The sequence below is a fragment of the Cebus imitator genome, unplaced genomic scaffold (assembly GCF_001604975.1).
Source record: "Cebus imitator isolate Cc_AM_T3 unplaced genomic scaffold, Cebus_imitator-1.0 Scaffold91, whole genome shotgun sequence".
Classification (NCBI taxonomy): domain Eukaryota; kingdom Metazoa; phylum Chordata; class Mammalia; order Primates; family Cebidae; genus Cebus; species Cebus imitator.
In genome coordinates, this window is record NW_016107406.1 from 6,369,211 (window position 1) to 6,393,690 (window position 24,480).

A 24,480-nucleotide genomic window follows, 5' to 3' on the forward strand; every position below is an offset into this window, starting at 1 on the left:
GAGAGGTACTCAAAATTTATGGGCTCTGAGGTTACAACAGAACTTCCTCTTTTTAGGGAGGAAAATGCTTAAAATGAATGTAGGAAAGGCTCAGAAAGCTTCTTGGATATCAAATGTCTTCATAGGAAAAAAAAGGTCAATGATATAAGAGTAAATGAATCAAAACCATATGGATCAAATTTTCCCTAAAATACACAGTTTGAAAAATTAAGGAGGAAAAGTGCTTGGCAAAAATGTGTTTTAGGTTTTACCAAACCCAAAACATTTGAAGAATCATTTGCAATGGTTGATGAACCCTAAATGCAGCCAAGTTGGCCCATTTCGTATACTACAAAACAAGAGAAAAGCTTCCTAGAAACGTGTAACCCATTGATACTGTATTTCACTCAGGAAATCTTTAGAAACTGTTACCAAGAACTGTGGAGTTTGTAGAAGCGGGGTGGGGGATGAGGTATGAAACGATACAAGTTTGTTAATTTAATTGCTCTTGTTTTGGAGGTTTGACTATGTGTGTCTTGGGGGTGGGGGAGCAGTGAGGGTAGTATTTCTTGCAAAGAAAAGTTAATTAGAAGAACATGGGCCAAATGTTAATTAGCCTCACATCTTGAGCATATGGTAGTACTTCCTTGGCACTCTGTATTCCAAGGCAGCATTCTTTTTTCCTCCTGCATGTGTAGGAAGGTGCTGGTAATATGCTCTCTGGGGATGGAGGGGAAATAAATGGTCTGTGTTGCCCCATGTACTATATTGTCCTCACATCAACAGAACGAAAACTTTCAGGAAGATGGTGCTACAGAAGAAAGCCTTTCTTGCAGTGAGTTAAACTCTTTCCTTCCCAGGGGGTATTTTGTCATTCATTATAAGCCCCATCTCCAAAAAGGTTATGCAGTTCAAACAGCTATCCAGAGATGGTAGAAAATTTTGAGGTCATTAGCCTCTCTCCACCCTCTCACCCATCACTGAAAATCTCGCCTTAAGTTCCCTGACACATCCAGCCTTTGATGGAATGTGAAACCAAGCCCACCATTTGTGAAACCATTCAACCATGCAAGCAGGAAAATTCAGTCGAATATCACTGGGGCAGCCCTTGGGAAACTTCTTACCACATTATGCTTCCTCTTGGCGACCAGCCACTAACGTGTGTAATTTGTGTTCATAGGAGAACTAGTAAGAACTGGACAAGAGATAGTGTTGCCTCTTAACCCTGCCACTAACGCACTCCATCATTTAGATGATTATGTTGCCTTGGCCTCAGTTTTCCAATAAGTAAAATTGATAATATTCCCCAGATATTGTTGCTGATTCCCTCAGAACAAGAAAAACTTGCCAGTGATTAAGCAATGCACAGACCCTTTCAGCAACTTGAAAAGGAATAACATCAGAGTTTCTAAACGTTGCTGTTGGTGTTCTGAAATGTAAGCTGTTGCAAATACAGATCAATCCATTGTCAAGCTCTGACCATCTGGACAGGTGTGACCTCCCTGAGATACTGTTTCACAACAGCCCCTCATGAAGCTGAGACCTTCTCTGAGGAAAGGACTGAGGGCATCTATGATTCACCATTTGGCAAATGGTTCTAAATCCCAGCCTTTGCTCGGGGGAATAGATATGTTAGAGACACAAAACAAAAACCAACTAATGTACACAGAGAGAGAAAGAAAATAAAAAAGAGAAATGCTTTGGCTATCCTTATAGTGTCTATTAATTCCTTGACAAGAAACTAGAAAGCCCATGCTACAGTGGTTCACACACACTCTAGCTCACAATTTCCAAGTGTGGATGGCAAACAATACATCAATTTCAATGACCCTAGGGAAAAGGCCAGATAAAATGCACAAATATTTTTAATGTGTCAAATAGCATCCACCAGAGAGATGTATAGTGAATTGACCATAATGACTCAAAAAACTGTATCCAATTTGCCTTAAATTGACAGATAACAAAAGGTGTATGAGGACATGTAAAAGCAGAGAAAGGCAAGATGCAAAGTTGTATATGCTACTTTCTACTTTCTCAATTATGTTTCTAAAAGAGGCATAAGACCCTAAAAGAGCTAGAAGGCAATATGCAAAAATATTCATGGTAGTTTCCCTGGGGTATTTTTTTTCCTACTTCACCGACACTTTTTAAGCAATCTTTTCATTTCTCTACAGTGAACATCCAGTGCTTTTATTATGGGAAGAAGATAAAAGATTGATGGAAATTAAGCTTAGCAAAAAGAGCTGAAATTAACGTGAACAGAAAATTTAAAAAAAAAACAACTAGTCTCTACTAAATTATTTTATAATATGACTAAAACCCCCTGCATCTCTTTTTTCATAAAACTTGTTTTCTCTTCATTAAACTATGGACTAAAATGGACAAGGTCCTAGACCAGGAACCAGGAATTGTAGATTCTAGTCCCAATTCCCTCCCTCTCATTCCTTTGGCCGGCAGAAGGTGACAATCATTTTGTGCCTCAGTTGATTTTTCTGCATATTAGATAACCAAACTTCAGTAGAGGAGGTAGAAGAGTAAGTAGCGAGGAAGATAAGAAATGGTCATCACAATGCTAGCAGTTATTAGTTAGCACAACACTGTCTGTGTTATATGATCCAATATATTAATAAGTATTCTATGATAAGCAGTGACTTATAGGTCACCAGTCTTTCTCCAGCCTCTTCTGGAGTTAACGGGTAAACCAAGGTGTTAGACATGAGCTCTCTGCTTCCCATTTTTCTTTAAAATATTTTTAAGAAAGCCAGGCAACCAAAAGTAGTGTAGGCACCTCTTGTTTAAATAGAGTCATTACAGAGAGGTGATATAGCCCAATGGTTACAGAAATCCAAGTTTGAATCCAATTCCCCTACTCCATTGTTTCATAAATATGTTTGCCAAGATATGATTGACTCATGGTCCTTTGTTCTCTAACTTTGCCTGAGGAAATAAGGAGAAACTTCATATTATTTGTCTCTTTTCTAACTCAGCGGGGTTGCCACAAAAAACAAGGCAACATAAATTCCTAGTGGTGGTTTGAGGTAGAAATGTATGGTAGAAATGCAAAATACCCTGCATATTGCAATGTAACAAGGAATTAGCATAATATGTAAGATGTAGTAAAGAAATACAGGAAAAAAAATTGCCTATGGAATTTTCCGTTGCTTAGTATTAGAATGATTCCACCCTACCATCAATTCCAGAATCATAGCCAGGCTTCTTGAAGTCAAGGATTAATAGTTAAGAGATCAAGTTCTAGCAATTCTACTTATGTAATACTTACATAATACAAAAGAATACACATCCTAACATACAAGATAATACACTTACACAAGAAACTACAAGTTTCACTTATAGAATACAGGTTCATGTTACTTTTATTACTGTTGAATAAATAAGATACTCGGAAATGCCAATGGAATCCTGGATCTCACTTTACAGAAGCAGCTAGGGAGGGAGTTTACTTTTATTAAAACTTTCAACAAAATCACGTTCATAATAAGCTTTTCTATGGTCCCAAAACTATAAATGTTAAAAAAAAAATCACAGAGATAAGTACTTCTAATGCTACTTCTAAGTTGTGGAAGAAGCTTATATGCTATGAATCTGGGCATTTTAAGGATGACTCTATCAATGTAAGTCCATGATTTTCATGCAGAAATCACACTCACGAATGCCAGTACTTGGAAACAAAATGTATTCAAGTCCTGTAGGAAGCACTTTTATTGTTTCCGTGTTGTTATTTTTCAGCTGAGGTTTAAAGCCACCTCATTTTTTTTTTTAATCCCAGGATGTGCTATAGGAATCTATGAAACTTAATTACATTTACTGTTACAAAAAAGGATTTATGAACTTTTGCCTTTAGGCAGAAATGTTTATTTCATTGCCTTTGCTATCCATTCTTTTCAACTCCTCCGGCTTTGAACTTTTCAGCTGCTCAGAGTTATCACCGTCGTGCAGAGCCCAGGAACTCCACTCCCAAGACACACACCACAAGTTGAAGAAAACGAAGAAGGCAAAGATATAGGAGTCGTTATTTTGGCCACCCTTTGTGCCATTAAAATCTCATTTTCTGCCTATTAGAATGCCCTCTCGGTGCTTAGGCAGCGGTGATAGTCGGTGATTAGTGTGTAATTGGGTATAATTGTCTTTTCACTTTTCATTTGTGTCATTCTGAGCTTCTTTCTGTTTTTCTAACCACCAAGAGGAGAAAGGGGGTTGAGAACAGATAAAGCTGTTTCAAACTCTCTGAAGAGATTCTCGATTGCAATTATAGATTGGAACCCCTTGTGACATTTCTCCAAATTTAGTGGGCAGCTATCCTCACCACCTGGGCCAAGCACTCTCTAATAAAATCAAGGAAGCTGTATTTAAACAACTGCTAATAATGTCAACCTCAGACAGATGCCACATGTAGGAAATTTAACCAACCCTCTCACATGCAATTATCAAGGCAATTTATTAATATGATCTCCCAAGAAAAGCTCACAGTCCAATGCAAATTAGAAAAACAATTACAACATTCAAATATTTATATAGTCCCAAAGAGCAGTAATTCCCCCAATTTGGGCATTTATAACTCATTTATTCCAGAGTTCATAGTCATCATCTGGGTCTCTCTCCACAGGAATTGTTTGCTTCCTGATTGTTTTGTCAAATCTTTAGTGTTTCCTTACAAGGTACTTTTGCTTGAAACCTCATCAGCTGACCAAACACAATTTAAAACAAAAAATAAAACAAAAAACCTCCCACTGTTTGCAAGCTTCTTAACCAAAGTCCAGAACTAGGATGGAGAAGACAAAACATGGCAAGCACCTTCACAACTAAATATTAACATAAAGTCTCCAAGATTGTATCAAAAATCACTTGAATTTTAAGTCTAAGCTACAACTTTTGATGCAGCCAGTAGGAAGGGTGGAGAGAAAGGAAACTAGAAAACTGAAATCATGTGGCTTGTATAAAGAATACATTATGGTTTAAATTTGGCAATTCATTACACTACTGCCTCAGGGAATCGAGTATTTGGTTCTGGTATACAGCAAATCATCTGTCTAGAAACACGGGACTGACCTGAGGTGAAAGGCCATTGCCAATGGTGGGGTTCATGGGGTTGGAGGGCCCCGACGGAGGCACAAAGCTGTCTGTATAGCTGGAAAATCCATGCCTGGTGCTGGGGAGGCAGTAGGCAGAGCTGCTGTCTGGGTTGGAAGGAATCGTGCTTTGGTGTACTGTGCTCGGAGGAAGCGGTTGAGGTCTGTGAACCGTGCTGCTGGGATCCGACACGGCTGAAATGAAAAAGGTTGTCAACTGTCATGTTTTCTTATAGGCCAGCAGAGAAAATTCAGTGCAAAAGTTCATCAGCCACCAAGCCATCAAGGAGCATCTATTGGTCAAATCAAATGTTCACTTCAAACTGCATTTCTTAACATGCAGGTGTAGAATCACTCATAACAGATACAGCCATATTATCTCTGCACATATTTGCAAGTAACATATATACCCTCACGACATGCCTACCCAGAATACAAATGCAGAAATCATATTAGCAATGCTAACAAGTATATTTTGGTAGTGAATGTTATTCATCAATATGATAATCAACTAATGTGAGGTCAGCAAGTCTCAAATTTCTCATCTAATGTACTTTTAAGGCACCTAAATAGTTGTGCAATAATATAGTTTCAAATGCCTGGAATGCTCTTTCACAATCCAAAATAACTGGGTCTTAGAATTTAACATTATCCCATTCACCTCTGTGTGCTAACAAATAATGACTGTGTCAAAATTCACCTTCCTTCTATTATTCCTACAGTTAGTAAGCATCATAGAATTCCAATTAGTTGCAAACTGTAGTAAAATGTAGAGGTAAAATTTTAACAGAAGAAAAGCAAATCCCATGGTTATTTAGGAAGGTTGTTTTGTTTTAAAATACTGCCATGGAATTATATTACAGCACAGTTTATCTAGAGATATTCAGATACATCACAGAACAAACTATGTTTCTGAAATGTGATAGGTACTTTCAGGACAACCTGATGTATTATAATTAACATACAAACAACACGGATGTCAGCACTGCAGAAGGATTCACTTGTATAAAATATCCATCAGAGAAATTGCCTGAAAGTTAGTTTTTAATTTCCTTGACTCTTCCTCTATACCTTGTGGAATAGATGTGGGCTGGTAAGAGGTCTCCGACAGCTGGTATGTTGGCAGGGTCGGCATGGCAGTGGGAGGGAACCCCCCCGGAATGAGATGGTTGAAAGCCATCAGTTGATTGGCCCCAGCTTGCTTCCTCCATCTTGCACGGCGGTTGCTAAACCAGACCTATGGATTTAATTTAAAATTTAAGGATTTCACTGATGAAATAATAGTACATTCTTCATGAATTTTTCATGCTAAAACAGATTAAAGGCCCCTTACTGACAGGGCAAATAGATGCAAGAGTTCTCTGCCTTCTGTGTTGTTTGGGTGAACTGTCGGGGTGAAAGAAGTGTTTAGTGTCCAAGGTCAGTAGAGGGGCTTCAGGGATCCTCCATGGTCTTGCAACAACAGCCCCCATCTACCTTGTGATGGCCATGGGTAGGAATCACTGAGCTCCTCTCCCTACCCTCAACACCCACCCACCTGCATGTAGACAGACTTCCGAGGAGGATACATGAGCCTCTGTGACCCCTGCATGACACATGTCCTAAATTTGGCCTTGCCTATTACATCAAGACTTATATCTTATATTCTTATTAGTCTATCTCTGTATTTCTGTGGTCACTATGGGTATAGCTTCTGGATGGTCATATAAATTGAAGAAAGGATAAGTGGAGCAGTTTTTTCATCTCTTCTAAAATATGAGATATTGCACTGATCTCGGTGGAAATAAATGCCAAAGAGGTAAGTGTTTCAAGAAATGAAAGGCTTTTTTAATCTAAAATAATTTATTTTTGCCTTACTTCTTTCAACAACGGCTTTAGGCTCCTAGAATACCCTGTGTCAAGCACTATGCCAGTCAGGTGCATTCAGAAAAGCCTGATACAGTGTAATAAAATGACCTCAAGGAATTCAAAGCCCAAGTATTTTGTATGAGTCAATGGAGAGAAAGGGCAATCAGGGCAGCAAGAAACATCTAAAATGTTGAGAAACTGTGACATAACGCCTTTAATGGGTCCCATGCTCCTGCCCAACTCCTACTTCTACAGAGTTTAAATGTTGGACGTGGAGTGATTTTTCCATGAGGCACACATGATGTTTCCCCCCAAATGAGAGAGGATTTCTACCAATTAAAGATATTCAAATTCCTACACCAAAAGTTTATTGAAACTTTATTTTTTTTAAGACAGAGTCTCCATTGCACTCTAGGCCGGAGTGCAATGGTGCGATCTCAGTTCACTGCAACCTCCGCCTCCCAGGTTCAAGCGATTCCTCCCTCAGCCTCCTGAGTGGCTGGGATTACATGCGCCCACCACCACACTCAGCTAATTTTTGTATTTTTAGTAGAGACGGGGTTTCCCCATGTTGGTTAGGCTGGTCTCAAACTCCTGATCTCAGGTAATCCACTCACCTCAGCCTCCCAGTGCTGGGATTACAGGTGCGAGCCACCCATTGAAACTTAATATGGAAGAAAGCACGGTGCTTGGGGTTGGAAGGATATGAAGGAAAGAAAGCAGAGTCCCTGCACTCCTGTAGCTTCCTGCCTTGTCCTCGTGGGATTCACAGCACAGTCAAGGAGACCAAAATAATTGCTCACTAGAGGTAGAAACTCCACATTTGGAAGCACAGAGGATCAGGAAAACTCTAAAGTGGAAGCAAAAAGTTTCAGCTCATTTTAAAGCTTGATTCTAATTTCGACAAGCGATCACTCGAGATGGAAGTAATATCTCCTTCCTGCTGTCCAGGGCAGGAAGATGTGGCTTGTTCCAGGAGGCCAGCTTGTCTAAGAGAAGATGAGACTTGATTTCCTTACAGAACAATGTTAACAATTTTGAAACTTAATTGTCATTTTTAAAGTCAGATTATTGAACAGGGGAGGAAAAGATTTCTCTTTTCTGGGACAGGAGAGTCCAATTGAGCAAATCCTTTGCCAAGGGATTTGCTGAAACGTTTTGGTGCTCATCCAAGCATTTGTCTGAGAAGAGTTTTATCTTCTCTCGCCATTGTTGCAAGATACTGATAAGAAAAGCTGTTTGAACTTCCTCAAAACATCAATGTCTAATACTCCTTAAGTTTCCAACAGGAAAACGAAGTAAGTTAATATTTTCCCATGTTGATACATAATTGGAGTTTTATTTAACTTAATAAATTGCCACCTGGGGTAACAGAATCGTGAACAGCACTTAATTTCAGACCTGCCTCAACTGTGTTTTCTCACTGCAAGTCTGAGTGCCTGTTACCACGACTCCCAAAGGCATCCGGACAAGAAAATCATTTTCAAGAAAGTTCTGGGAACAAACTGTTAGCCTGGGGAAGCTGAGGGTGGGAAATTAGGGTCATGTTCATGCCTGAGTGCACTGTGCCATACCACACACTGTGGTTGTAGCTTATATTCTAATACTTCAAGATTAAGGAGGCACTCCCAGCTCAGATGAGGTAGTCCTCTGCAACTATCTAGACCAACAGCATATGGCGCGTCTCCAGCTTTATAAACTAGGCTGGGAGGAGAATCGGACTCTCAAAAGTTCTGATGTAACTTCACTGATGAAGATTTACTCTCCTCAATTCCACTGGTGAAATGCTTTATGAAGAACTCAGAAACGTACGCTTTGGTCGTTAGATTTGTTGCCAATCTCTCTGTGCCACCTGCCTTCTGTAGCCTTCAGAGAAGTAAACCCAGGGTGGTGAAGCCTGATCTCTCCATCAATCTCAATTTACTATTGATTCAAGGTTCATTCTAATGCCACCATAAGCCAGTTTTAAAAAACAAAAATGTATTTGTTCAAATAACAAAGAAGAAACATCATGAGTTTCTACAAATACTTCAAAAGACAGAATCCAAACAGAGTAGGAGTATAAAGGTTTGGGGGTTTTTCATATTTTCTAAAATGATATAAATAAGTACCAAGGACATTGAGTAAACCCACCAGGAGTTGGATTAAAAAGCCTTCATATTTATAATACAGTATCTATTATATCCACAACCAAAAATGAAGAGAAATAGCTGTGAAGCACATCTTCACTGAAAAACAAACCTTCAGCAGGAGGTTCAAGGGATTCCCAAAGGAAGGAATTTAAATGTTTAAATTTAGGCTCAATAAATCCAGAGGACTATTCCTGACAGAACCAGGGCTTGGTGAAGACTGGCCTCCCTGTCTCTGGCCATTTAACCGGAGTTTTATTATCTTACCATTGCCAGCCTTCTGCATTGCCTAGAACCAGCTGAATTTCCGAAAAGAAGCATTAAAGGAAAAATATACTAAAGCTGCAAATTAAGAAGTAGTTTTGCCTTCTTTATGCTTTGAAACTTAGAAAAGACAAATCTATCTTTAGTAGAATAAAAAGAGTGCCCTAGAAATGATATTCACTTTCAATACCTGAACAAACCAAGCACAGTGATCCTAGGAAGCTGTTACCAGCCCACATTTAACTGAAACGTTCTTGTTACTCATAAGTCTTAGATAACTCTTTCAATATTGAATCACGAATTCCTAACAGACAATCAATGAATAATCTATGGAATGGCATGTGTGAGTGTATAACACTGAATACGTTCCTCTAAAATATACATATTTATAATTCCGTAGTTACACTTTCAAGATATTTCCTCATGTTTTGAAAAGAATAGCAATGGCAACAGAGGCAAATTGGCCCGTGACTGATGTTCTAGGAGAGAACAGAAATTTCTACCCAATGTTCTTTCCCCTTTCCAGTAGGGTGGAAAGAACAAGCTTTTCAAAGTTGGCTACACACCTTTAAACAAAATTTTATGATCTACAATTTGATGTAATTCTACCATCCCCACACAAGACTACCTGGTCTTCCACATCACACTTAGCATGGTAAGGAAGCGGGGGCGGGAGGCACAAATTGGTCAGTAACCTACTGTTTAGCACAGTTAATTGCCTCTCATTGCATGTATAATACTACATCAAACATCTCCTTCAAAGCAAGTTGTTATTTCATTTGATAAACAGCAGCCTGGTTCATTTTTATCTGCCCCCTGTCCTTCTCAACTTGGATGTCTCTCTGCTGAGCCCTTACATAAAGCCATAGTTCATGTCTTTGAAAAAGGATCTTTAGAGGCATTTCCCTAGTAGTATAATGTCCAGTGACTTTTTTGAAACAAAATTTTAATTGGTTGAAAGAACCTCATAACATCATGATTATAAGGAGGAAAAGATAATGAATTAGAAAAGAAAAATTGGATTTTCATAACATTTTCTCTTCACGAGTAAGCAAACCAATTTGTTCAGACTCTCAACATTGTAAGTTTGAGGGGAAAAATCTAGTACTTTCTACAGTAAAGATACAACAATATGTTTTATTCACATGGGTGCAATGCAGACCAGGCAAAAGTTGAATTTCAGTTCCTCCCTTATATTAATACTTCTGGGACCACGAACAATTTGCTTAATATCTTGGGGTCTCTGTTTTCCCATGTGCTAAATGGGAAATACAAAAACTACTTCACAAGATTGTTACGATGAATATATGGATATACAATGCAATCTAAGCACTCAAAAGAATACCAAGGAGATGTTAAATGTTCAATAAATGTTAGCTATTAAGTAAAAGGTCTCACAATGACACTTCTGAGAAAACCAAAAATTAAAGCTCTGTTTTGCTTCCTTCACTAAGTGGTAACTAGCCAAAGCCTTTTGTGCCTGTGAGTAAACAGGAAAGTGCCCAGAGAACACCTCAAATAATTGAAAGCCAGTTTGAATTGAATGAAGGCTTAGGTCAAATTTGCTTCCAAGTTTCATGGATTAGCGCTAATTGTCCCATGGTGTCACCCTAATTTTGCCCATCAATAAATTACTGGTTCACAGCTTTGGTGTCGTACTCAAAGGCAGTTCAGCCTACATTATGCAAGATGGATTATTGCAAATGCAATTTGAAAAATGGGGAGATAACATAATAGTTAATCCTTAGAAAGAGAATCCGCAACAAGATTGTAAAACATTTGGCTAAACACTAGACTTAGGGTGTGGAATGCTGCAATGCCAAGTACAGTACTTTCCAAGTAGGGAAATTCAGGGCAAGCTGCTCACTTCCCTGGACCTTCTCCTTCACTCTCATCTGTTTTCTCTTTCTATACCAGGCTCTCCCAGCTTTCCTATCACTGCTGCTATGTAACTTTGGCCACCATTTGGAGAACTGGTTGGGAACAGGATGGCAACATTGAACAGAAGAAACGCCATGCTCCCATGCATCTGAAAAGACCATGGACACACACAAAAGCACACTCAGTTGCATCCTGAAACATCCCAGAAGCAAACTCCTGTAGAGAGCTTTAGGATATTCTATACCTATCTGAACTTCTGAACTCTACAGATCAGTTAAATGGCTTTAAATCACCACTGTGCTTTTTTGGAAATTCCAGATTACTGATGCTATAAGGGTTCTGCTATATTCTCATTCCCAAGAGTCCTAAGAAATCGTGCGTTTGGATCATTCCCAAAACGCATGATTTCTCAGGACCTTTGGGAATCACCAGTGTGATTTTTTGGGAATCCTAAATTACTGATGCTATAAGGGTCCTGAGAAATCATGCATTCTACTAGCTTTTAATTTGGGTGTAGGGGGAAGGTATTTGAGCATATAATGAAAGCCAGAGGCCGTTTCTCTAGTTAACAGTTGTATATGCACATACACAAGTAAAGGCACAAAATTTTGTGTACAAATCTCCCAGATCTCCTGAAGTCCGTCCATGATTATCCCCGTGGGGCATGAACCCAAGCTGAGATCATGTGATTTAACCAACCCCATATTTTTAAAATTAAAAAAATTAAAAACCTGAAGTCCAGAAAGATTCCAGCAGGATTAAGTAACTTGCTCAACAAAACACTTTTGTCAGTTAGGAACGAAACCCATGTCATCTGACTCCTAGTTAAATTCTATTTCCCCAAGTAGCTTTTGTTTCTGTCTTCCATTGTCTTCATGGTAAAAGAGGATGTTACTTGCCTACTTCATGGGGTTCTTATGCGGAATATTTACTACAGCTTTTGCACGTCATAAATATTTGGACCAGGCAGTGGCTCACACCTGTAATCTCAGTTCTTTGGGAGGCCGAAATAGTAGGATCACTTGAGTCCAGGAGTTTGAGACCAGCCTGGGCAACATGGTGAAACCTCATCTCTACAATACAAAAATTAGTGGGGTATGGTGGCACAAGCCTGTACTCTCAGCTACTCAGGAGGGTGAGGTGGGAGAAGCATCTGAGCCCAGGAGGCAGAGGTTGTAGTGAGCAGAGACAGCGCCACTGCACTGCAGTGCACTCCAGCTCAGGCAACAGTGAAACCCTGTCTCAAAAATAAATTAATCAATTGATATTTGCAAATAATTCCTCCTCACAAAACTTTGATGCTTGTGATAATTTGCATAACAGCTACCCTAATTACAGATGAATTAGGCAAATCATCCTTAAAAAAAAAAAAAAAACCTTGTAGTGTGATTATTACTAGGCAAATAGTCACTGGTATACAATTCTTACATTGTGTACTCTAATTTGGCTATGATAAACTCAACACAGTCCAGGCGCGGTGGCTCATTCCTGTAATCCCAGCACTTTGGGAAGCCAAGGTGGGCAAATCACCTGAGGTTGAGAGTTCAAGACCAGCCTGATCAACATGGAGAAACCCCATCTCTAAAAAAAATAGATATAAAATAAAAGATAAACTCAACACAGCTACAGCCCAAATGAATTTTTATAAAACACTGACAAAGGCTAAAGTTATAATTTTAGTCCCATCTCTATTTAGAAGAGTGTAGAAATATTTTTCTTCAGGGGGAAAAAATGAAATGTAGACATGGTTTGGGGTTTTCGGCGGGGAGGTTGGTGTTTGGTTTTTCCAGGTGCCCCAAATTAAACTAACTCACACTTTTTGGCTATCACTCAAACTGAGTTGACTTGGCTACTGCTTTCCCAGATCCTCTTAAAACTAAAGGATTTTCTTCTGGCATTTTAATCAGTGATTAACTACTCCCTTCTTTTTCCTGCTGGGTTAAGTAAAAGATCCATATGCCGGGTGTTCTAGGGAATTTGTTAGGCTATAGATCACAGCCATGGTGCAAGACATGATGTCTCTCAAGGGAACTAAAGAAGCCATAAGGAATGTCAAGAGTCACCGGGTTAAAGCCACATTAAGACAGCTGTTACGTTAATGAAGGCCCTGCTTGGAAAAGGAGGTCGCTGTATGGAAGAGTATGAACTACTCTTTATTGGTTTGATCCCATGTCCTCTGAAAGTTAATGGGACATTATTATTATCCTTTGACATTCACTGACCCAGATGAGAATGCTGGGTACTGTATAAGCTACATGGGTTTAAAATATATTCTGTCTCCATCCTTAGTTTTGACAAAGGCAGGAATGAAAGAGACCAATACCAAACCTCCTCAATTTTCCATCACACTCCTTGTCTGATCTCTATAATAAATGTTTATTTTTTTGACTCACACTGAGTTCAGAGCTGATACTCGGCCTGTCTTAAAAATAGATCTGGTGCCAGTGGCTCACATCTGTAAACTCAACACTCTGGGAGGCCAAGGAGGGAGGATCACTTGAGTCCAGGAACTCACGACCAACCTGTGTAACATAGCAAGACCCCATCTTTACAAAAAAATAGCAAAATAATTAGCCAGACATGGTGGCACACACCTGTAGATCCAGCTACTCCAGAAGCTGAGGCAGAAGGATCACTTTAGCTTGGAAGACGGAGGCTACACAGCGAGCCATGATTAAGCCACTGTACTCCAGCATGGGCAACAGAGTGAGACTCTGTCTCAAAAAAAAAAAAAAAAAAAATCCAGTAGATTGGATTGACCAGTTACAGAGGACAGGCACCAAATCCTGGAATATAGTGGTCACTCAAAAGACGAATGACTGGACCTCACCTCATACTTGCAGGTAATCACAGAACTATTATAAAAGCAAAGTAGATTTGAAACATATTATTTATAACATTGTTATATAGAATATTATACTATTATAATGAGATTTAATTTCTCTGCCCATTTCATTGAGACACAGGGTTACTCTCTCCACTGCACAGTACAGAAATGACCTCCATTAATCACAAATCATGATCTTATATTAATATGCATGTTAAGATCATTTTAGTGATATAGCAATATTAATGTTATGTTAATATACTATTCATAGTGTTATAATATTATATATTACTATATAGATACTGTATTTCAATATTTTTATAACGAAATACTGTAATTTAGTGAATAAAGGTCATTTCTACACGGTGTGATGGGGAGAAACACTTTGTTTCCCAATAATAGGTTTCCCAACTTTAAAACATGAACCGTGGAGTATCTGTGACATTTCCTTTCACTCACCTTCCTCCCCACTTCTAGCTTACACAACCAGATGCCCATTCTACCTCTGAATACCTTCCACCACCATCTCTCCCTTGGTCCCACTGCCACTACCTATCCCCATGCCACTGCCAATCACCTCAAGTGTGAGCTCACTAGCCTGAAACCCAAGAGCTCCACAGGATGTCCTCAGCCTAGCCACCAAACCCTATTTCTTCCACGACCCTACGACTCCTTGCATTCTAATCAAACTAGTCTCCCAATATGACTGCAATGAAAATGAAAGGTCACCTTATATGTAGCCCACCACTTCTATCTCTCTGTGCCTCTGCTGATATAATTCCCCATTATTAGTATACTCTTTTTACTCAGCTGGTCCAATGAATATCTATGCAGCCGGGAAAGTTCATCTTAAATCTGCCCTCTGGCCCCAGCACGATAGCTCGTGCCTATAATCCCAGCACTTTGGGAAGCCAAGACAGGTGGATTGCTTGAACTTGGGAATTCGGGAACAGCCTGGGCGATGTGGCAAAACCACAAAAAATTATCCAGGTGTGGTGGCATGCACCTGTAGTCCCAGCTATCTGAAAGGCTGAGGTTGGACGATCACCTGAGCTCAGGAGGTGTGATTGTATACTCTCAATGAGCTGTGATTGTACACTGCACTCCAACCTGGACTACAGAATGAGACCCTGTCGCAAGAAAGTAATAATAATAATTAAATCTGCCTTCTTCATGTACCTCTCTTTATTCCTTCAAGATCTCATCCCTTGAGTTCATGTCCTTTGCAGGGACATGGATGAAGCTGAAAACCATCATTCTTTAGCAAACTAACACAGGAACAGAAAACTAAACACCATACGTTCTCACTCACAAGTGAGAGTTGAGCAATAAGAACACATGGACACAGGGAGGGGAACATCACACACTGGGGTCTGTTGGGGGTGAGGGACTAAGGGAGGGATAGCATTAGAAGAAATACCTAATGTAGATGAGGGGTTGATGGGTGCAGCAAACAACCATGGCACATGTATACCTATGTTACAAAGCTGCATGTTCTGTACATGTATCCCAGGACTGAAAGTATAACAAAAATAAAATAAAATAAAATAAAAAGATCTCATCCTTTCCTCTTCTCATCTCCCATTGCACTTTTTCTCTTTCTGCACTTATCACATCTCTGTTATTTTTAAATTATTTGGATTCATACTGCCGTCGATCAGTATTCGGTTACTGGATTTTGTGAGCTATCGGAACCAAAGGGTGACGGTGCTGCTACGATGAAGCTTGTGAGATTTTTGATGAAATTGAGTCATGAAACTGTAACCATTGAATTGAAAAATGGAACACAGGTCCATGGAACAATCACAGGTGTGGATGTCACCATGAATACATATCTTAAAGCTGTGAAAATGACCCTGAAGAACAGAGAACCTGTACAGCTGGAAACGCTGAATATTCGAGGAAATAACATTCGATACTTTATTCTACCAGACAGTTTACCTCTGGATACACTACTTGTGGATGTTGAACCTAAGGCGAAATCTAAAAAAAGGGAAGCAGTTGCAGGAAGAGGCCGAGGCAGAGGCAGAGGAAGAGGACGTGGCCGTGGCAGAGGAAGAGGGGGTCCAAGGCGATAATGTCTCCCATGATTACTGTTTCAAAGTCATATGGGATCTGGGATATTTTTTGTACAGGTTGTGTTTGTTTATGTCAGTTTTTAATAAACATAAATGTGGGACCAAAAAATAAATAAATAAATAAATAATTTTTATGTTTACTTTTTTACCTTTCTTAGACGGCGGGTCCTTGAGAGAACTGTCTTAATTGATCTTAGCATTCCTTGACTTTCCTAGCACTGTGATGATCATATAAAAGTTTGAATAAAACAGTCTCTCTGACTGGGCTCTGCAGACTGCAAGAGGCTATTTCTGAAAAATGTTGTAATAAGAGTTAATTAGCTGCATCTATGAAAGTGTTGATCAATCTAGGGACCGTGTCCTCAGCCTGCAACTTTAGTATCTGGAAATAACAGTATCTGCAGACAAGGTAAATTCTGGGGTGAGGAGTTCCAGGATACCCTAAGAAGTCTGCCATCTTTCAAACAGTGTTTTCCTAACTCCAGGGGGATGTTCCTCATTAATGATGAAAACATTATTCTATACTCAATAGAAACATATTATATCTTAGTAGCCTTTTCCAGAAGATTCAGAGCACCTCCAAGAGTTCAAAGGATAATTCAACATACTCTTTAAGTAATATAATTACTTGAAATGCTTCTTAATTATAAATCCTTAAAGGAAGGAATTTCACATGATACACGTTTGCACATTTTCATAACTGAAAGGTCACAGAGATGAGGCGTATAGGATCCAATTATCTCTATACTCACTTTGCAGCTATGTCACCTTGGGTAGTTACTTACATAGTCCAAGTCCCAGTTTCCTTATTTGTAAATGGAGAGTAGCAATCACAGTACTCACCTAGGGTTTTAATAATGATTTAATAGGTTAATTTATGTGAAGCACCTAAAATAGTGGCTGGGACAGAGTCACCACCTAAAATTTATTTGCTCTTACTTGTGTATCACCCCCAAAGTCCATATAGTGCCTGATGTACAATAAGGAATCCTGAAATGTTGAGTAGGTAACGTGATGTGGTGCACTACTGCGTGTCATAAATTATATAGTTGCATTCTGTCAGTAATAATAGTCGAAGTCTTAACAATATGCATCCCTAGTAAAGGGCCACTCCTAATATATTTTTGGTGGGGCTTGAAATATGCTTTAGATGAAAAGATGCTTGTTTGTTTCCTGTCTAAACTGAAGTAGGACACAGAGGTTTGGGCATCAATACCTGTACTCGGGCCTCGGTGAGCTTCGCCCTCTGGGCCAGTTCCTCCCTGGTATAAATGTCAGGGTAATGAGTTCTCTCAAAAGCACGCTCCAGTTCTTCAAGCTGTTCTGCTGTGAAGGTGGTTCGGCTTCTGCGCTGTTTCCTCTTCAGTGGTAAATCTGGTTCAGAGTCAATATCAGAGCCTTCATCTGACTGGGGTGCTGAAGCTAAAAGCACAGAAGAAAAAAAATAATAATAAAATGTGAATTAAAAAACAAAAACTAAGTTTGAATCCAAGTTCTCTCCCCGACTGCAAGACCTCATTACAGTGGTCCCTATATCTCAAATAAAATAAATGTGGATCAAAAAACAAGTCTGACCAACACATAATAATTCCAGTCTTAGTCTACAATGCATTCCCAATGTCTTCCATGGACACCAAGTCCCCCCATGCAGTCCTGTATCATTAAATAATATTTAATCTCTTCCCCTGCTCTATCTTTCTGCCCTCTAGGCAGAAATAATTGCTCACAGCATCAGGCATTCTAGGCCAATTATGAGCTCTTAGAAAACAGGGACAGGACTTATTCCATTTGTATGGTCCTATACTTACTACTTACTGGGTGCTTCCTTCATGTCTAATGAATGAATCACATTTAGTTTTGTTTCTGAAAAATTTTCACCAGCCTTTACACTAGGAAATCTGTTGTGTGATTTTTAAAAATATTCCAAACTTGACGTAGCACCTAAGAAGCCAGTAACAGTAAACTATTGCCAGATTCCCATATATTTATAGACTCTACTGCTCATAAAATTTTTATTTAAATTTAGTGTATCATTATCAGATAAGGGGAAATACTTTAAAGAAAATGTATGTACTATTAAAATGTCAGCCTCTAGAACTGACCTGAGAAGAAGCAGGCATTGTCTAGTGAACTGTCCCTAAACAGAAGTTTAGAGTCTGGGACTCTGCTCAGTAGATGGGCATCTGTCCAGAACAGCTGCTTTATTTAAGAAACTCAATGCAAAAAACATGTACAGTCCCTTTCGAAAAAAAAAAAAAATATATTACAAGCTACAAGAAGGAAACAACAGATTATTAACCCAAGCCCAGAGCCATTCTGAGTGTGTGGCCCTGAGAAACTGCATAGGACAAATGCCCCTGAAGCCACCCTGTGGTGGCCTAACACACACAAAGCTTGGGTGTATTTGCCTGTGTTCATATGTGGAAGGGAACTTCAAAACTGAGTGGACAGGTACACAGGCAAGAGAAATGGAAACTGGGAAATTAGATAGAAATTATGTTAATGATACAATAACAGTTAGTACTCCTGTAAGAACAGGATCTGCATCTGTGGCTGCAACTTGCAAAGCTTGGGTACAAGTGGTTCCATTTCCAGACCAGAATTTGATGAGGGCGGGGGTGGAGCAGGCATTTTCCCTGTTTCTGCTAGGAATGTATTAGGGATCCCATAGCAATAGCAAAGCAATCGTGATAGTAATAGAGCAATGTTGCTAGAGAGGGTTCTGCAGTGTGGGGGAGAATGCATTGGACCAGGGCTTTGGGCAGGAAGAGCAGCCCTCTCCAGAGCCCCAGGTACTGGGGTAGTGGGCAAAGGTCTGTGCAAGGGTTATCAGGCCACAGACCCTGAACCTAGACGGGGAACCAGAGCAGCCTGCTCTTGAACACATCCAAATGTGCTCTGAAAATTCTCGCAAATAACTAAGGGATCCTGTAAAGAAGCAGCTGAGGTTACTGTCAGCAAACGCCACAGTAAGCCAGAAAACTGTAGATTATTAATGTCAATGTCATGCTAACTCATCTGCACCCTCAGGCTGGTAGAACCTGGGGAAATGCAGGTGGCACTAGAAGCAATGTGAAAATATGTAAGTCCTAACCTTCTAATTCTCTTTTATCTTAAACTCCAACCTGACTCTGCCCTACAGAAATCTAGAATTTCATTCTATTTAAGTAGAAATTTTAAACTGCCCAAAATGATACACATCCAAAATGAACCCATAAATGTGATTTTCGGTTTTCTAACATTTTAATACTTCCATACTATTCACATCTGAGCATTACGAAACTAACAGGCAATAGAGTGAATTAATAGTGTATGTGATAAATTTGTTTTAAATATATCTGAAAACAAACACGTGCATAAAAACAAAAGTATAATCTATAACACATTCGATGTGTGTTTAGATATTATTTTTGATTTTTCAATTACCTAATTTAATATAAAATGTTTTCATTTAACATAAATTTTGTGTTAGGATATTTTAGTATTAACTTAAAGAAAGAAAAATAGACTTTCTCTTGCTATAGCAGTATTTTAAAGCACTATTTACATGCTAAAAAATATGCCATGCCTTCCATTATAAACTCCAAAAGCTCCCAATGCAGCTTATATGCATATATGATTGATAAATGTAAGCTAAACTAAATGAATGATAATTTGTGCCGAGTCATAGAGCAGTGTTTCATACTTTTTTGGAGCATTAGAATCACCTGGAGGGCTTGCTAAAACATAGACTGGTGGCTCCCCTTCCATGGTTTCGACTCAGCAGGTCTGACGTGGGCTCCAAGAGTTTGCATGTCTAACACATTCCCAGGTGATTGATGCTGATTCTACTGACCTCAGACAACACTGAGAACCACCTCTATAGCATATTCTAGATTAACTCTTGCCACTCTCAAGATGACCAACTCTATAAAATACATCTACCACAATTGCCTGAAAAAGTCACTCCCACATACATATTTTTAAATTGTGAACGATATGCTCCCTAAGAAACAAATTACTTATTCCCCTAAGAAGACAATAAATTTCCATAAAATATTTTCCTTCCGTGCTTCCAGTTTCTAAGCTTTCTTTCCAAAGTGAATTCAGGTGAAACACTCAATAGCATTTAAAGACTGACCAAAAGCTTCCTCTGCCCAAGAGGACACTAAATCTCTGCTTGCACATTCTCTTACTATGATCCCATTAGGATAATAATATGTGGAAATTTTCATGTTTCCTTTGGGAGTCTCTGGGGTTATTAAATTCTTTCAAGTAAATATGATGTGCCATGCACTGTCAGGTCAATTCATCAAAATCATCTCCAGTTTCTGAAGAAAAAGACTGGTTAGATTTACAAGCACCAGCGAGAATTAATCCTGAGGGTCAAGACCACAGTGTTTCACCTTAACAATCAACATCCCCCAGAATATAAGCTGAGTGATCCCAAAGCCCTTCTCTGCCTTGTTCACTGCTGGAACCCTCAGAACACAGTAGGCGCTAAGTACATGTTGAATGAACATTAAGTGTGGGACAAACTTCAGATTTGCTCCAACACTGATTTATTTGCCACTGTTTTACATCTTTATTTTTAAGATGGAAATTCTGCTCTTATGACATCTCCGAACCTCTACTCAGATGGGCTTTGGAAGTCTGTGTACCCTCAGCAATCACTCTGAATGCTTAGCATGTATTTGTATACCTGCATTGTTTGGGAAAATGATTACCAATTTTTTCAGAGAATTGTGATTTTTTTTTTTAAGATGAAAACTGGTATAGCTAGTAATGCAAAAGCCTCAGAATTTGGGACAGAACACCTGTCAAACGGGAATCCAGGTATCCTAAGGTGAGTTCAGGGAGGACAGAAACCTTCAGTGGAGCAGAAGGGCGAATGTTCCCTTGATCCTTTCAGTATAAATATAGGCCATGAAAGCAGGGCCTGGTGATTCTTCAAAAGAAAAAAAAAAAAAAAAAGCTCAGAATTTTTAAGAGTTCAATAGGACAGCCGTGACCACCAAAAATAAAATTCGCTGTAACAAGCTTACAAATCACGACTCTTACTTCTAGACTATTTATTCAAAAGCAATGGAATGGTTGCATCTAACTGGGAAAACCACCATATAGCATCATTTAGAAGATGTTGAGGAAATGATTTGCCTGATTTTTTGGCTGGAAACTTATTTGAGAAACCAGATAATTTTTGGCAATATAAAGCCACAATCTTACAAGTTAATTCTAAATTTTCCCCATCTGCAAACCCCAAAGGGATGTGGGCTTTAAAATATGTGAAGTCAGCAACCCAAGGTTAATCTGCCAGTTAGGAGAAACTAGCTATTTCTAAACATGGAAATACTATTTCTTATGTCATTCAGGAGAAATAAAATTTCCCATTCTAAGAGCACATAAGTGACCCATTTTGTTGGATTTCATCTATTTTATATATTTAGTTTTACTTAAGCTGCTAGAACAAATTAGATACTAGATATAAAGAATCTAATTCTAAATATTACACAGAAAGTAAAAATACGGCTCTCTTTCAGGAAGTTTGATAGAAAGAAATTATATCTTTTTTCTGTATAGAATATCTAATGCTATGATTTGGAAGCCACAAATGTGTTAACAGGACAGTTGTGTCAATGAGTTAATAAATTGCCAGGATTCAATAATTAGATTATAAACTCTTTGGACTACTACTACTGTAAAACCTTAATATTAAGGGAGATTTTAAATTACACTTAAGTTGCTCAATCATATTTTACAGATGCCTTCACAAAGAAAATTTGCTTTATTACTAGAGATACTGTTCCCAAATTTGAAAATTCCAGAATAGATCTCATAAGAAAATTCATATCAATACATCATGCACAGCCTTCTAAATGGAAATTTCATTGCTTTAAATTTCAAAACAATTTGTAGATTCTATCCCAATCTATATTGTTATCAGAATTCGAATTTTTTGACTCTATTATTAAAACCCCTTTACAATCTATTCTCTGATTTACCCATTAGTTTAATTCAATGTCACCAATAACCCTGCAAAGCAAAGCTTTTCAGGAGAATAAGGATTTCTCTTCCTTCACTCAACTGCACAGCAACCCAGGAATTAGGAACTTATCCCACTGTGCAGAAAAAGGAAACTGAGACTCCAAGAGCTTGATCATACAGCTAAGGAAACTAGAATTTGACCCAGGTCTATGGTAATTCAGAGGACATGGTTGCTTGCTTGCTTCTAGCTTAGAGTATCTTAAATGAGTGTTGAGTCTTTTATCACACATGCTCGCGTGCGCACACACACACACGGGCCTTTTGAAGAGGCATAACAGAAATGAACAAATACAGGAATTCAAATACTAATCACTTAGCTAATCACCACTATTGCTACCATTTACCCCAAATTTTCAAAAACTGCCCTGAATAAAATGAAATTTACAGAACAAATAGAGTTACATTATCAATATTATACACCAAATCAAACTATTTTCCAATGTATGCAATTCAACAAACACTTATTGAAATCTTTATATGTTTCTAACATATAGTTTTTAAACAACAATAAAGCACTAAGAAACAAATCAACTTTGCCAGATATTAAATGGATTTAAGAAATCAAAATAGTTCATTAGACCATTTGCAGTCTCTTCTAAGAACCATCACAGACTATCGGTATCTAGGGTCAGCCTGGAACCTACCAATAATCAAAAGCAGATGAATTGATTATACATTTTATATCTTTATTAAAGCTTTATTTTTGGTATTTTGTATTAGAATGAACGTAACAAAAATATATCAAGGTCTAAAATGGTTTTCTGAAGCAAAAGTGCAGGAAGGAATACCTTGAAACATATCAGGATATTCACAAGTTATTCAACAGAAACTCCAGTGTGATCACTGGAAAGCATCACCTCTCACTAGAGTATTTCAACTCTGTGCTATATAACAAAGTTCTATCTCAAGCGAATTTTACATACAGGAGCCAAATTTTTAGTTTTCCTAATGATCTCACATTAACTCCCACGATTAAACTTGGGAAAATGGACATTGTCAATAAAAAGAAAGAAAGGATCAAGCACAGGGCAACTGTCATACCCCACAGGATTACAAACTCTTCCTTCAGAGACAAATCAAACGGGGAGGAGAAGGCAAAAGTATTACCACCAGCGGGCTAACCATGAAGTTTAATTAAAGAAGGAATTACAGAATCAGAGAGTATGTCTTTGTCCGCTAGCCCCTTGTGACCTCCTCTGTAGCCTCGGGAAATATTTCATCCTAGTTAACACTATTATACATGAAATCTTGCTTCAATTTTATAGGGATTTAGTCATGTGGAATTCTATAATTATTGGTGTCCAGACAAATATAATTCAGAGACGGGAGACAGGCAAAAAATGGAGAAACAAAATAATTCACAAGCATGAATTTGGTACATTGTCTTTCTTCTCAGCAAGACGTTTCATTTGAATAATTAAAGAATCAAAACATGACAACCATTTAAACTCTATGTTTGCCCTAGATATAATACAATGTGATTTACAGACACGGGAGGAGGTGGGGGGATCTCTGAAGGCCGAGCTTCCTAGTCATAGCTTATTTACTCTAGGATGGCCTCATACCAAATCCGATGGTCTTTTCATCGGTTTTAATCTTTCTCAGCTAGATTTGTCAGCACTTCTACTCCCAGCTGTGTCTCACTGATAAAAGAACAAGATAAAAATAAGAATCCTTCCTGAGAGCTCGCTGAAGGCTTTTTATAGAGTCTCATCACTTAAGAGTATTTCACAAGTATATTCCAGAAGGTCTTTCACAGATCAACTCGAAGTCTGATGCACCTACTTGGCTAATTGCAGAACGTCTCTTGTGCTTGTGAGTTTTGCCATTCAACGTGAAGGGTACAATGGGACAACTAACTGCTCTCTGATCTGAACTACCCCTTTTACGCTGAGAAAGATGTGAATGACCTCTCTCGTGTTTACTCGGGTGAAAGTCAGGAGGAGTGAAGCAAGACTGATATTCCCTTGCAGACCCAGAGTAAATGACAAATGACATTTTCCCTTTGTGATCTTTGGGATTTTTGTTGACTTATTTGGAGGCTTTTGTTGGATCCCAAGAAATGGCCTGTGGCTGAGGCCTATTCTACCAATTTCCACGCTCCATCTGTGGAATCCATCAGCGGGGCATTTACCCTCATTCAGGGTTCTGACACCTGCCTGGCAGGGCGCAGGAGACACAAAGAAAGCTGGAGTGGATGAGAAAGGGGAGGTTGGGGTGGGTTTTTTTTTTTTTTTTTTTTTTTCAGAGAGAGGAGGAGGGGGAGGTTGAAATGGATACACAGTAGGGGTTAATCCAAGCCAGTTGAGAGACTTCAGCACCTGGAAGCTTCTCTTCCACATTAATTCACAAGCTAAGAAAGA

General features: G+C 38.8%; 2 protein-coding genes across 5 annotated transcripts in view; one reads left to right on the plus strand and one right to left on the minus strand.

The window, feature by feature from the left end:
- The window catches only part of PAX3 (paired box 3), a 98,083-nt gene that overhangs the window by 15,102 nt on the left and 58,501 nt on the right, over nucleotides 1-24,480 (minus strand). For all 3 annotated transcript variants that reach the window (XM_017535305.2, XM_017535304.2, XM_017535302.2), the window contains exons 5-7: nucleotides 17,310-17,515; nucleotides 6,138-6,303; nucleotides 5,047-5,261 (exon numbers count right to left, since the gene is read on the minus strand). In XM_017535305.2, the coding sequence (XP_017390794.1) occupies nucleotides 5,047-5,261; nucleotides 6,138-6,303; nucleotides 17,310-17,515 (587 nt within the window). The remainder of the gene's footprint in view (nucleotides 1-5,046; nucleotides 5,262-6,137; nucleotides 6,304-17,309; nucleotides 17,516-24,480) is intronic.
- On the plus strand, nucleotides 15,662-16,195 carry LOC108309125 (small nuclear ribonucleoprotein Sm D1-like). Of its 2 annotated transcripts, XM_017535307.2 has the most exons (2): nucleotides 15,662-15,824; nucleotides 15,948-16,195. In XM_017535307.2, the coding sequence occupies exons 1-2, from the start codon at nucleotides 15,734-15,736 to the stop codon at nucleotides 16,091-16,093; spliced, it is 237 nt and encodes a 78-aa protein (XP_017390796.1). In that variant the 5' UTR covers nucleotides 15,662-15,733; the 3' UTR covers nucleotides 16,094-16,195. The 2 variants fall into 2 exon arrangements, with proteins under 2 accessions (XP_017390796.1, XP_017390795.1); XM_017535306.2 differs by having other exon boundaries at nucleotides 15,662-16,195.